We start from the raw sequence: 13,897 nt of genomic DNA on the forward strand, positions 1-13,897 counted from the left end.
TATGCGTTTTTCAATATTAACTAATAAAAAAATGTGCTTATAGATAACGTCGTTCAATCCTTCAATCTTTAAACACTGTTCTTTCATTGTAAATGGAAGAATCATATTTACAAGCTTTGAACATATATAGTCTTACTTTCATATGTCAATGTTCCAAATACCAAAGGCCCGAAACAGCGCACTCGGCCTAGTAAGCCGCAATGTAATCGTCCAAGATATTATTCAACTGAGCGGTGGACGAGTAATTTTGAGTCATTGGATAGAATCATGTTGTATTTTCTCGGCCGAGTAGACACTCTCCACCACTCATCCACTCGATCGTTCGGAGTTCGCCTTTCAAATCGGCCAGTATGATTATGGCGAGTCTTCTATTGGCCACTATTAGACAATTTTTCAATCAGTGAACCAATCAAATACTTTCTCCCTTGCAAATTTTTTTTTCGTTTTGAAAATGTTCAAGTGTCAAGTAAAGTTCATTCGAGAATAGAAAAACGTTTGTGGAATTTCAAATCAACTGCTTACAGCTATGAATTTACTCGGATTCAGTATGGCAGAAGTGAAAAAGGAAAAAAAGAATTTGAGATCGACCTAGAACTAAGAAAAAAGTATAAGCAAATGATGAAAACATTCAACTTTCTTCTTTTATCATTTCACGGGGTTAACATCGCGGAACACATCTGATAAATGCCTCGCTTTGACCAGCTAGAATGTAATCACCTACTCGCCGCATCGAACTACCGAGTAGTTAGCCGAGCAAGTAAGCAGGTGTGCCCATAAGGGTAGCGAATACCTCCACTAATAGATGTAAAAATTATAATATTTTACTTACGTGTGATATTGGGCTTGCAGAAAATTAAATTCTTCTTTTATCCTTTCTAAAGTGTCTGCTATTGTAAATTTGATTTGACCACCTTGTGGTGGTGGACCCTGTAACAAAAAATGAAATTTTGATTATTGATAATTTTTTATTAGAACAAAGTAAAAGGGAGCATAAAATTTGATTCAATCTTCGACAAATTACTATTCCTGTCTAGCAATATACTTATTCCACCGTCGAATAAATTACTGATAGATTTCCTGAAAGGTTTCTTTCAGAATGACTATGCTATGTCTTGTCTTCTTAATGACGGGTAGATTGTAAAAACGTGTTCGTTTTAATAAGGGAAAACCGGGCGAGACTTATTTATCTTTCAGCATTGTATTTGAATTTAGCGGACAAAACGTCAATGCGTCACTGTGTGACTCAAATAATTTTGTAAGATTCCAAATATATATGGAAAGAAATAGTATTTCTTTAGTTTCAATATGGTTTACATTATTTATTTGTGGGTTATGATGTCTATGATAGATCTGTCATGGATGTCACAAATGTCACTGTCACAAGTGTCAATTTTCATTGATTAGAATAAGATAATAGAGGTTAATTAATGTAGGTCAAGAAATGTTGCTTATTTAAGAAAGAGTTGAAGAAATACACATTAAAAAATGTTGTTTTATTGTTTTTAGGTGAGATTTAGTTATGTAATATAAAACAGTTTATTAATATCACTTATGTAGTGCATTTGTCATAAAAATAAAATCTTTGTTTTTTAGAGCAACACATGCGTTTATTTCACTTAATTTGAAAATAATCTTAAATATAAATTTTTGGTTATCCATACAATATCTAGCTATATGTGAAACTAAAATGTTTCAACAATTAAACGACTTAACTAACTCCATCAATTCGTCTCAAAAAGTTTTAATTTGTTTTGTAATGTTTGAATGAATATGAAAATGGTGAATACAAGTCATTAATATACCATACTCCTTTGTTTACAATGTGAATGGGTATACTAAAATTAAGAGAAAAAGCCTTTAAATAAATTCCTGTTAAAATTTTCCTCTTATAACCAGAAAAATGATGTTTGTATACAATATACAAATAAAACAAATAAAATTTGTTAATGGTAAAGTTGGTACAGTGACTATTATAACTTTAGTGAAAAAAGGTTGATATGAGCAATATTTAATTTAAAATTACAAACCAAACCGATTGATGACCGCAATGTAAAGGGAAGTCCATTTTAAATTCATCTTCTATAATGCTATAATTATCACTATTGCAATCATCCGTTGGAGTTATTAGTAACTATTTATAGCAAAATAAACAAAAAAATACTTTCAACTTGAAGTAGAACAAAAAAATCATAAACATCAATAAATTACATTACATACCATTTATATTTATAAGTTTTCCGAATTAATATCGAACGGCTTCATTTCCTGTTTAAAGTAGGACCTTTTTTGATAATGGAACTGAAATTAAAATACTCGTATCTGTAGAAAAGTTTAACTACAGTTTTACGATGCTTATATATTTCATTTTTGAAATTTAGCAGTTTTAATTTGTAATAGAATGTTTAATTTAAAACTGGTATCTGGGTAATACAAACACAAGATTACTGCCTGTTAAATACAATGTAAATTCGTTTAAAGAAGTGTATAAATATTGTTAAATGTTTGCGTGTTTAAACAAGGTGAAGAGAAATTCGTAGTGTTAATTGTAAGTATACTTTTTAGGTATTTTCATCTAAGTTTATACTAAATATGAGTTGCGCTTACTAAACAACGAAACGGATACTGTGAAATATTTGTTTATTCATACATTAAATTTTCACATAAGTACGTGGGCACTTGGTATCAAAATAGACATTTTAAACTTAATTTTAAACCAAATAAACCTAACATCACTAGCTCCAAGTACTTTGTCTACCAGTGAACACATTAAAATAAACATTGTGGAGAAAGGTTTGGAATAAATATAGAAAAAAATATGAAGAAAGATGATTTCGTACATTTGGATCTAATGACTCCTATAGTGTGGCTATCGTAAGGTTCAACAAATGAACAGCTATGTGTTAGGAAAGCTGATGAAAGCCAACATCTCAAAAACTCTCAGGCTATTCCTCGCCTATCTCCACGACCAACCATCCAGTACGTGTGATTCGAAGGGCATACAAATACTAGCATTAAACTAACTTTAACATTACAAGCACTTGCTTGCGACGTGGCTTCCTTGCGTAAGTTGTGTTATCGCTTCCACAATCCTTATGGTATTGGTTCAGCTGGAGTTGAAGCAACTCTTTCCGTTTTCAGGTCTTTCTTTTCAACGAAGAAACTACTGCAGCTTCAAAAAATTAATGAAAGTCATAGAAAATTGTCAGTTAATCATCCTCTGAAAAGCTGAACGGTATCAAGCTCAGCGGATATCTGATTAATAGTTAGTCCCTAAGACACATAACAGATGAATTGTATCTTTTACCAGAAGGAATTTAATTTTCCAGAAATCATTCAGATCACCAAACTATCATCGTTTTTTACAATACGTCTATATTGTTTGTATTTACATGCTGACATGCATACATTCTGTCATAAACTACGGACTCTCTAAATAGCAAATTAATTTTATGTGAATATCATATAATCATGCATAACCAGAATAATTAAAATTAGTTCTAGTACTATAGATTATGTCGCGTCATCGTATGGTTCAGAATCCACCGATTGTACTGTCTTTAATTCAGGTCTCTCCGATCATGAAACAGTATTAACAAAATTTTCGGTAAAATCCAATACTAAAAATGATTCATACAAATTGAGCCGAAAAAAAAAATCTCAAAAATTTACGTATATCTGCAAAGAACATGCGATCTTTATCTCACCTAAGGAAATTCTCGAAAATTGTCTTGTTCCAAAATTACATAAAATTATCATAGAAATTTATCATATGATTATAATAGGTGACTATTATTTCTCGCAATGTTGCGAATGAAATATGGTATATTGTGAATGATTTAAAAAAAAGCTTCTTTGTCGAGCAGAATCTCTACTTGATACCTGATAATCTTAATAATTACTTTGTGAACGTAACCAGTCAATTAAAGAATTCTATAACTTCTTCTCATGATCCGCTTCCATATCTCCCTGATGCTAATCTGAATTTACTCAGTTTTTTTATGTCCGTAGTTTTAGCAGAGCTTCGCATTACAATTAATGACATCAGAAATAAATCCTCATCTGGTACCGATGGGCTTATATCAATTATGTTTTCGAGTGTGCGGGAATGCACATTAAATCACTCTACAGCTTTAATAAACATTTCGTTTCAAAATAGCACCTTTCCAAATTGTCTTGAGACGGCAATAATTATACCTTTGCATGAAGGAGGAGATGAAGATCAATCATCGAAGTATCTCCCAATTGCAATCCTTCCCACGTTATCTAAGATCATTGGAAGATTGGTAAAAGAATGTCGTTCATCATATCTAATTAATGTAAAATACTATTATCCACTAATTTAAATTTTTAAGTAACAAATGCACGAATTATGCTAGCCTGCAGCCTAAACAACCATCATACCACTGTAACATTTTTCTGTGATTTTTCTATTGTGTAAATCATAATATTTTAATTACAAATTACAGTGCTATTATTTCTGGGAAGCATTTCTCGTATAGTTCAAGTCATATCTTACCAACAGAAGTTAGCTTGTAAGGGTTGATACAACGATGTATTTTTATAAGCCATTAGAATGTGGAGCACCTGAAGAGTCAGTGCTAGATCCCATCAGCGGTAAAATAGATATCGTATCGTTCCGATACTAGTATCTCTATCAAAATACTGGCGTGGTCACTAATGTGATGTCGACAAAAACGTAAAATACTGCAAACACATTATTTTTATCATTTTATCAAGTTATAGTAATAAAATGTTTACTCTCTTGACATTTTCTAGCAGAAAAATAAATATTGGTGGTGAAGTATACACTTTGTCATTTCCGTAGACCTTTTGTGTCCCAGGAATTGCCAATACTAGCAGGTTTTTCTTCAGGAAAAATAATTGACATGGAAAATGATTTTGTTAAAATTATACAAGCGGATAAAGCAATAAATGCCTGTTATTACAGACTAAATAAAACAAAAGAAAAGAAGAGGTTCTCAAAAAACAAATAAAAGGAGATTTCAATCAGTTAACTTCTAAAAACGAAACCGAAACTATATTTGGGATAGTTTTCAATCAAAAATTTAAATTGAATAAAATTTGACGCCCAAGAGAACTATCACAAATTACTGTTTGCTAATCGGTCTGCCGTTGGTGACTTTCAACATAAACGAATTTTATATTTTTATGTCGGTCGTTCGTAGCAACTTTCGTAGTAATAGAAAAGAGCCAATGACATCCGTTGGTGTTTGTCCCAATAAAAAAAAATCTTCGTTATTTTCCATAATATCATCCATAAATATTGGATTACAAAGAAAAACACAAAAATATTGCGAAAACAAAAAGCAGCATCAAAAAGGATAACAAAAATTTTAGGTGAACGGCATAAAGAGGGTGTCGAATTTGCTACCAAAGTCAAAACAAAAAGTCAAGTTTATGAATCGGCCTTTAGAAGGAAGGAATTGACCAACAGGTAAATTATTACAAGAGAAGCGGTAGTCAAATTTGTATTGTTGTAAACAGTAGAATTGCAGCTGAAAATGAGAGAAAAGATGAAAAAAAACAACATAACATCAACTAATATTTTTTAATAATCTTAGTTTAATTTTCACTAGAGAATTACAAACATTAAAAAATTAAATGCATTATATTGTTTTTACCTCCATTTCCTGAAATTTCTGAAATCAATTATTTAAATTAAAGGAGCCATTAATAAATTAATTAAGGCTATAATGCCTAAAACTTCCTCTACGCTACGTTGTTGGCGTTTTTCTTCTAAATTATTGAAAATCCTCTTACCTCATGTACAAATTTTAGGGCTTCTTATCCTCTATAGAAATGTAAATAGCTAGTTAGTCGACAGTGGAGCATTAAGTAAATAACGTTTAAAGTAAATACCGGTATGTATTATCATCATACAGAGTAGCACAAAGACTCAAGAGTATATGACGAATAGCATAATAGAAAAGACATAAAATAGGGTCATTCATGGGAACCGGATGTTTTTAAAAAAATCTTAAAAAATTGAATATTTACTTTAAAAAAGTTTTATTGGTACAGAAACACTTGTTAAATCATAGCATTTGTTATTTACTCACTTACGAAAAATTATATCCGATAAGTGATGCCCATTTTGGGCAATACATTTTTGTAGCCTTTCACGAAAACTGGCCTCAATTCTTTGCAGCATGTCTACATCAATCTGGGTAACGTGTCGTTGAATTGCGATCTTTAGGTCTTCCAAAGTACGCGGTTTATTGTTGTACACACTCTTCGTCACTCATTAACAATATCAAATTTTCATTTTCTTCAAAAATGGTAAGCATTTGTCGACAAAGTTGTAATCGCTGCTGGGAATCTGGCTCTTTTAATTGCTGCACGACGGCTATCTTGTAAGGATGGAAATTTAGATCTGTATGCAGAATTCATCTTACCGTACTTGTGGTCATTTGAACTGCTGCTGAATGCATCTGAATAGAGCGGCGTTGGCTTCTGACAAAGGCCTCCCTTATTCGTTCAATGTTCTCCGTAGTTCTTTGGGAAGCCGGTGGTTTTTTCTTCAATATTGATCCACTTGTTCGAAGGTTGTTTACCCATCCCAATATTTTGCTACGAGAAGGGACACTTGCATTACGATGGATATTAAACTGACGGCAGAAATCTCTCTGAACAGCAGTTACGGATTCGTCACTTCGCACAAAACAGTCGTAAGCGTACAAGCGTTGGTCTTACGTCCACGGCTCCATCTCAAAGGCAAATGTAAATGCTATGAACAAAAGAAACGTTAGATACCAGTCACGTGCCCCTACCACCATGAGCGCCCGTGTACAAACCACTTCAAAAACATCCGGTTCCCGTGAATGACCCAATATAACAGCAAAAGTGTTTAAAAGAGCAAACAAAGAAGTAAAATACTTCAAAATGTGTTACAAAAATACGTATTGGAAATCAATGAAGAAGCAACTAAACAAACAAGATGCTACTTAATATAAATCATAATTTTGAAAAGTATGTGATCAAATACTTGTGAGTAATAATTATAGGTTTTTGAAAAAATAGAAAATTTTTATGGAATGTATTAAACGAAAGGAAAAAATATTCGACAAAAATATAATGGGGTCAATATGTTAAATAAATATAACACCAGCAGTGGAAAGAATATGAAAAATTGTACGAGAATTGGGGCAAGACAACATAATATAAAAGATATATAAAAATTAAATCAAGCGCATGGCATGAAAGAAATCAGCATAATTAGAAAAGTAACACAATTGCCAAGAAGACGAAATTAACAGAAGACTACTTGAAGGAACAAGATACGGGAATCATTACGTGTGTGGCCGAATATTACCACACGAGGGAGAAATAAAAATGAGAGCAAAAAAAATAGGCTAACCTTAAAAATATGATCTAAAAGCGCTTGAAAGTGTTAGCAACTATACCAAATAATCAATTGATTGATGATGGTATTTATTAAATAAACAATGAGATTAAAATAAATTAGCTTTTTTAATTATGCTATTCTTCATTTCTAAGAAAAGTAAATTAACACCAAACACCCTATACATGTTAATATATTATAATATGTCTTGTGTTTCTGCTTAAATAGTCTGTCCTAGCTTTAATATCTGCAATAGATAATAATACACTTCCTGTTTTTATACATTAATCCCGCTATATTAACGATTTTTATTCAAAATTGCTTAATGGGAAACTATATCAAATATACTGTAGTTAAATGAAAAATAGGTTCTATCATTTTAATAATAAGAGTCGTAAAAGAAGTTATTACTAATTTTATAGGTTAAGCGGTTAAAAATACGCTCACTCTGTAATCTTTAACTCATAAATAGTCGTAAGCGCTCATGTTATTTCTCTCAAAATATGCTAATAGTGTTGTAAAATATTTACTCTAACACACCGAATTTGTGTTTGGAAGTTATGTTGTGTAAATAAAGCAAAGAGAATGTTTGCATTAAGTCATTCATTTCTAAAAGCAGTAGCTGTTACCCGTACAGGTATACAGTTTTAAAATGTACGGGGGAATTGAAATATACTAACTAAATAAAATAGGTGAACAGGCATAAAGTTCCACAGAGATCACACATTATTTAACCTATCTGTTTATTAGTCAAAATATATGAAAAGTTTCTCATATGTTCAATCCAACACGTTCTATCCCACGTTAGTTACATGAGAACAACACTTGTAATAATGCATCGCGTTAGACCGACTTTGTAAAGATCTGTCTGGGGGCTTTGAGATGCTTAAATTAAACAGATGAGTTGTTCGGACAAAAGCCTCAAGAGCTGCCGGTATTTTCTTCGATGTTCTTCCAATAATATGTCACGAGATAGTATCCAATGAGCATACCAGTAACACTTCTTAGCTCATATTTTCTTAATGAAAGGGCCTTTTGTGTGGGACCAATTGGTAGAATGAAAAATAAATATCTGCGATGGTTTCAGTCCAGGGGTCTTACTCCATATTCCTAGTATTTTCTTTCTTTCCAATTTTTTCTTCGCCAGGTGATCAGCTTGTTCATTACATTGCGTTGTGGCCGGGTACCCATATGAGAGTAACTTTGTTGGTTGCTCTCAGTAAATTAAAAAATTTTGTGTATTACCATACAAGCTTTGATTTAATTTTATAAGAGACAGAGCTTGTAGGGCTGCTCTGCAATATGAAAGAATAAATATCTTTGTATTAACGTATGACATCCCCTGGAAAATAGATTTTTAGTCCATTGGGACAGCGAGCTGGTTCTCAGGCCGCATATCCCTGTCTCTACTTGTCCATCTTGAATTTTGTAACCATTAGTGTAGAATAGCAATCAATTTCGTTGAAACACAATCTCTGCATTTGCCTATTGCTGTAGACTTATCGTGACTATTTAGTTTTGGATGAAGATAATTTGGAAGACATTACATCTGTGATCATATCATTTGGCATATTCTTTTAGAATACCTAGACGCCCATTTAGGTTACCGGGAATTATGTTCTGTTCCTAGTATGCCTTTATTGCCTTTTTTACTGCTTCTAGCATCTAGAACATTTAGACACATTACAAAGTGTCTAGTAATGAACAACTTCGGTTAAAAAAATTTCATGCAGTTCAGTTCTTGGTGAGAAATATCTAGAACGTAGTTAATGAAAGAGAGAAATGCTTTAATGTCAAAAAATTGTTACAAGCTTGTAAAAACAAACATAAAAATAACGAAATAAAGGTACAAATAAAATAAAATTTCAATATACAGAATAAAACCGCAATGAGTAACAAAATTATAATTAATAGTAATAGGTAATAATTAGTATATCAGTCCATAGCAAAAATTAAACCAGTATGCAGCATGTCCGGAATTAAATATTATTATTAGAATAAAACTCGTTTACACAGTAGAAGGCACTTTCCAGTAAATATGTCCTAGAATTGTCATTGTCCACAACAAGCCCTAAAAATTTTACAGATTCAACGACGTCAATGATGGTGTTGTTTAATAAAAAAGGCTGCAATGTATTTTTATATGATAAAACTTTGGTTTTAAAAACGTTGAGACAGAGAAGTTTAGAATCGTACCATGATATAATGGTGATTAGGTCATTAGATGTGATCCTCTGAAGTGCTGTGAGATCAGGGTTGCTCCAAGAGAAACTATCTGCAAATGGACATATTTTACCACTGATGTTTAGATAGACGATGTAATTTATAAACAGAAGAAACAAAAGAGATCCTAGTACTAAGCCTTGGGCACTCCACATTCTATTGGCTTGCAAGATGACATTGTTGTATGAACCCTTACAAGCTAACTTCTGTTGTTAAGGTATGATCTAAACTATGCGAGATGTGTATTATGAATAACACAATCGAAAGCCTTGGAAAAATTACAAAAAGTTGTTGGAATGATGGCTGTTTAGGTTAGAGTACACATTATTATTGGCTACCCAATAATAAGTGGATCCACCGGGACATATTTTATAGTTTTTATTACCTCAAATTATAACTGGCGCCGTTATATGGCTCGCATTTGTGTACCCTATAGAAGTCACTATATTAAATTATGATTGACCCCGGCAGATGGCGTGCGGCTATCTATTCGTCACAAAATATTTAGATGTCTGTATATTATCGACATTTTCCGGATCCGAGTACATCTGTGGAAACGTACGTTTACGTAAGAACTTTTTTTAATAATAACATATTTTCGAAAATATTTGACACTATAAATTGTCATAACACACACAGTTTGTAAAAACACTTTCAGGTTATGTCGCGTTACGGATTTCTTAAATTTTGGTCCATAAAGGCGCATGTACGAAAATATAGCTGACATGTAAGGTGCCAAGTAACTTTGAGAGCTGGTTTATAAATAAAAATAGTTTTAAATAGTCCAAAAAGATCTTTACATAACATAGAGTAATGTCAACGGATAGGGATTGGTATCCGTACACTATGTTGTTATTAATGTGGGATTTGCAAGTCATATTTTAGAACACATTCCTTTCATATGAAATATAAAAATGGTATGAAAAATAAACGAAAAAGTTTAGAAAATTTAGAATCCGATGGTATATTTTGTAGACATTGATAAAAACTTGTGAAAAAGTTTCGTCTTATAAATATTAATAATAAGCAATCAACTAACGTGTCAGTATAGTATCACACTCAATATTTTTCATTACAAAACTTTCTATCTATTTTCTATAATGCTACTTCATATAATAACAAAATATTTTTTACGAATGTAATATCTATCGACCTTCGGAAGAACGGATATCTGTGTTGGACCATTTTGGTCACTTCAACCACATATTATCAGTATCACTTGATATGATTTGGGCATTGTGGTAAAATATCTTCGAATCAAATCGTGACTGCGTTATTTTATGAAATATACAAAAGCTAGTTACTTCAACATTAAATTATATATGTGCCGAAAATTATTAGACAGAAGCGTACTCACTCGTTTTGATTGGAGTGAACAAATGAAAAACGGAACTACCAAAGGCAAAATTTAAGATATTTGGATTAAGAAAGCATTTTTTAAATTTATAACAAAAAAATTCTTCAAATTAAGAAATACTTAAACTGAAAAAGGAATAATAGAGACAATTTTTTCCAAATTGTTTGTAGGCATACTAATAAATTAGAAATTTTCCAAAACTTACATTTGGCAATTTTGCTTATATACGCCGATTACGAAAAAATTTCGAGTTTCATTGTGGTACCAAAGGAGCATGGCATGACTTAAGAATGCGTTTTATGTATGGTCTTGGTTTTATCAACAGAAATTAAACAATAGAAAAGTTCAAATAGTGAAATAATTAAAAGAATTGATTTACATATCAAATGGAAAATATTGAATATTTAAATATAAGTTCACTTTAACAAACATTTAAAGTAGTAGAAAGTATGATAGATTTATTTGGGGTAGAACAAAATCATAACCCAGCATTATCGAATTAATAAAAATTTCTATGTTACTGTTCGTATCTATAAATTACAGATTACAGCATGGCATTTATATTTTCCTTGAAAAAACATTTATCAATAAACTTTGACGAAACAATGACATGACATTTTTTTTGCAAATTATGCAACTATACAATGTGGCACAGTTTGCGGAATATCTCCGAGAAATAAAATTACTTGTTTATGTTAAAATATTAGTTACATATACCAGTATGTCAACATAAGATTTCCGTTACGGGTTTTATTATGAAATACATATAGAAATACGATATACAGAGTTATGATAAAGTAATACACAAAATTCGTAAAACGTAAAACCCTCATTTTTGAAAAAAATGCAAAAACTCACATAAGAAAAAACAAAATAAAATTGATTTTGAATTTTAAAAAAAATGCATAATTAACAAAATTAGAACTCGAAGTTACGTAGTAAGAATATGTTTTTATCAATTTTCCTAATTGTTTTAATCAGTCAGTCAGTGTAAGTCTTACATTTAGTCTCATACCAATTTTATTATTACGGCTCCATTAAACGGAAGAAGAAGGATAGAAATTCTAGTGATGGTAGGTTAAGGGGATAGACTTCGGCCATGTAGTTTATTTGACGAAACACATTTTGAAAAACCTCGAATTTCTACAAAGATGTAAGCAGAATTGTTGCAAAGTTTAATAAAACGAGGCAACGTTGTGTTTAAGTGGTACAGTAGATCGCACAATAGTCGCCACTGAGCTTGGGACAATTCTCACTGGAGTTGGATAAAATACACCCGGCGCACTCAAAAATTAATATTTAGGTAGGAATCGTAAGGGGAAGGTCTTTGCGGCATTTCCGGATCCAAATAACAGGGAAAATTTAATTCCAACAAGATGATTTTGGTGTTAATTTTCGAAGGTTCACCTGATCTTAACCCCTTTGATTTTTTTTCAATAAAAGTCGGGTTCAAGTTAACCGTTCAGAAAATTTAGAAGACTTAATGAAACGAATTGAACATGATAAGACTCTTAAACCCCACAGATCTTCGAAAACTCTGTGAATCAGGTCTACTATCGTCTTGGCTTATGTTAGATAGAGAAAGAGACACAGTTTGGATAATTCCTCTAAGAAACAGTTTTGCTTTAATTGAAAGTTTGATTCGATTTCCGATTAATTAAAATTAATAAAGTATTCAACACTTCTTTACTGTATCCTAACTATTTCTCCAAAAATTTTGTCAAGATTTAGATTGATAATAAATATTGAAGAGCTACTAATAATTATCTAAGCACTGGTGTTTTGGGACTGATTGATATATCTCTCAAATGCTGCTGGAAATGAATTTGAAGACAATTTTTTACGGCTATTATCTATAGAATTGACTAAACTTTTCTAAAATATATTTACCGTTTATCAAGGTAAAAAAATAAAATGTATCCATTTTGAATATATGACACACAACTGTGAATGAGTGACAATGAGTGAAGTCAAAAACAATGCCGTACGATAACAATTTTTTTCGATACCATACGAATACCAGAGTAGAATATGTCATGTATAACATTATTGATCTGACTGGTGTGAATATTTGGATAATTTGGAAACAGGAAATTGATTGAAATGGTTATCAGTTTTATGGTAACTAATTGAAGTTATTTCACAAAAATAAAACAGTTTTCGGCCTCCCCGTTAACAACAGTTAACGGTATCTAAAAAGGAACATTGCCAAGTTGTCAAGAAATTTGCAACTAACCCTACGGAGACATATATAAGTTGATGTAATTGTTTGTGTTGAAGCTATGCCGAATTAAAAAAGTCATTATTTTATTAGTATTAAATTTTCTTTGATTTTATTTTCTTTTAATTTTATATCTAATTCTAGTTTTTCGAGGTATCATAATAAGCAACTTGTCTATACTTTTCATTCGATCAATACCTAAATGTTTATTATAACAAATGAGTTTTTACATCCATTCTCATGTTTATTGATTCAAATACTACATCTATTATTAAAATATTGTTGTTAAAAATTGAGAGAGAAATAAAATACCTACATTGCTTAGGGAGTAATTTCTTAAAAATAACACCTCCAAATATTGTACTCAGGGCCATGGCCTCCTCCTCCGTGATGGAGGCCATGTCGTGACAGATATTTTCTTTTAATTGTGACAAGAAAATCAGTTTGCTAGTGTAAACTTTAAATTTAATATAACCGCACAGGAAAAAGGTGTTAAATCGGATTGCTTTGTCCTACTTGAACCATGTTCTAGACTTATAATTATAAGTTTTGAATTTCAGACACGAAGAAGTCGTCTAAAGTAAGGTTCTATAATTCTTTCACGCAGCCCAAACGGTCACTTTAGGAGAATGTAGGGGTTTCCTGATGTTTGTATTTAGGATTCGTTGCCTTCTAGTAGCGACAATTTTGATTGTTGACGTGACCCTTAAGACGTAAGAGAACTTCCGAAAAC

At 31.6% G+C, this 13,897-nt stretch overlaps 1 protein-coding gene across 3 annotated transcripts in view; it reads right to left on the minus strand.

Annotated features, from left to right (window-relative positions):
• Positions 1–13,897, minus strand: part of LOC130900196 (protein groucho) — a 396,521-nt gene that overhangs the window by 173,818 nt on the left and 208,806 nt on the right. For all 3 annotated transcript variants that reach the window (XM_057810645.1, XM_057810647.1, XM_057810646.1), the window contains exon 2: positions 830–927. In XM_057810645.1, coding sequence (XP_057666628.1) covers positions 830–927 — 98 coding nt within the window. The remainder of the gene's footprint in view (positions 1–829; positions 928–13,897) is intronic.

This window comes from Diorhabda carinulata, chromosome 12 (assembly GCF_026250575.1).
Source record: "Diorhabda carinulata isolate Delta chromosome 12, icDioCari1.1, whole genome shotgun sequence".
Classification (NCBI taxonomy): Eukaryota; Metazoa; Arthropoda; class Insecta; order Coleoptera; family Chrysomelidae; genus Diorhabda; species Diorhabda carinulata.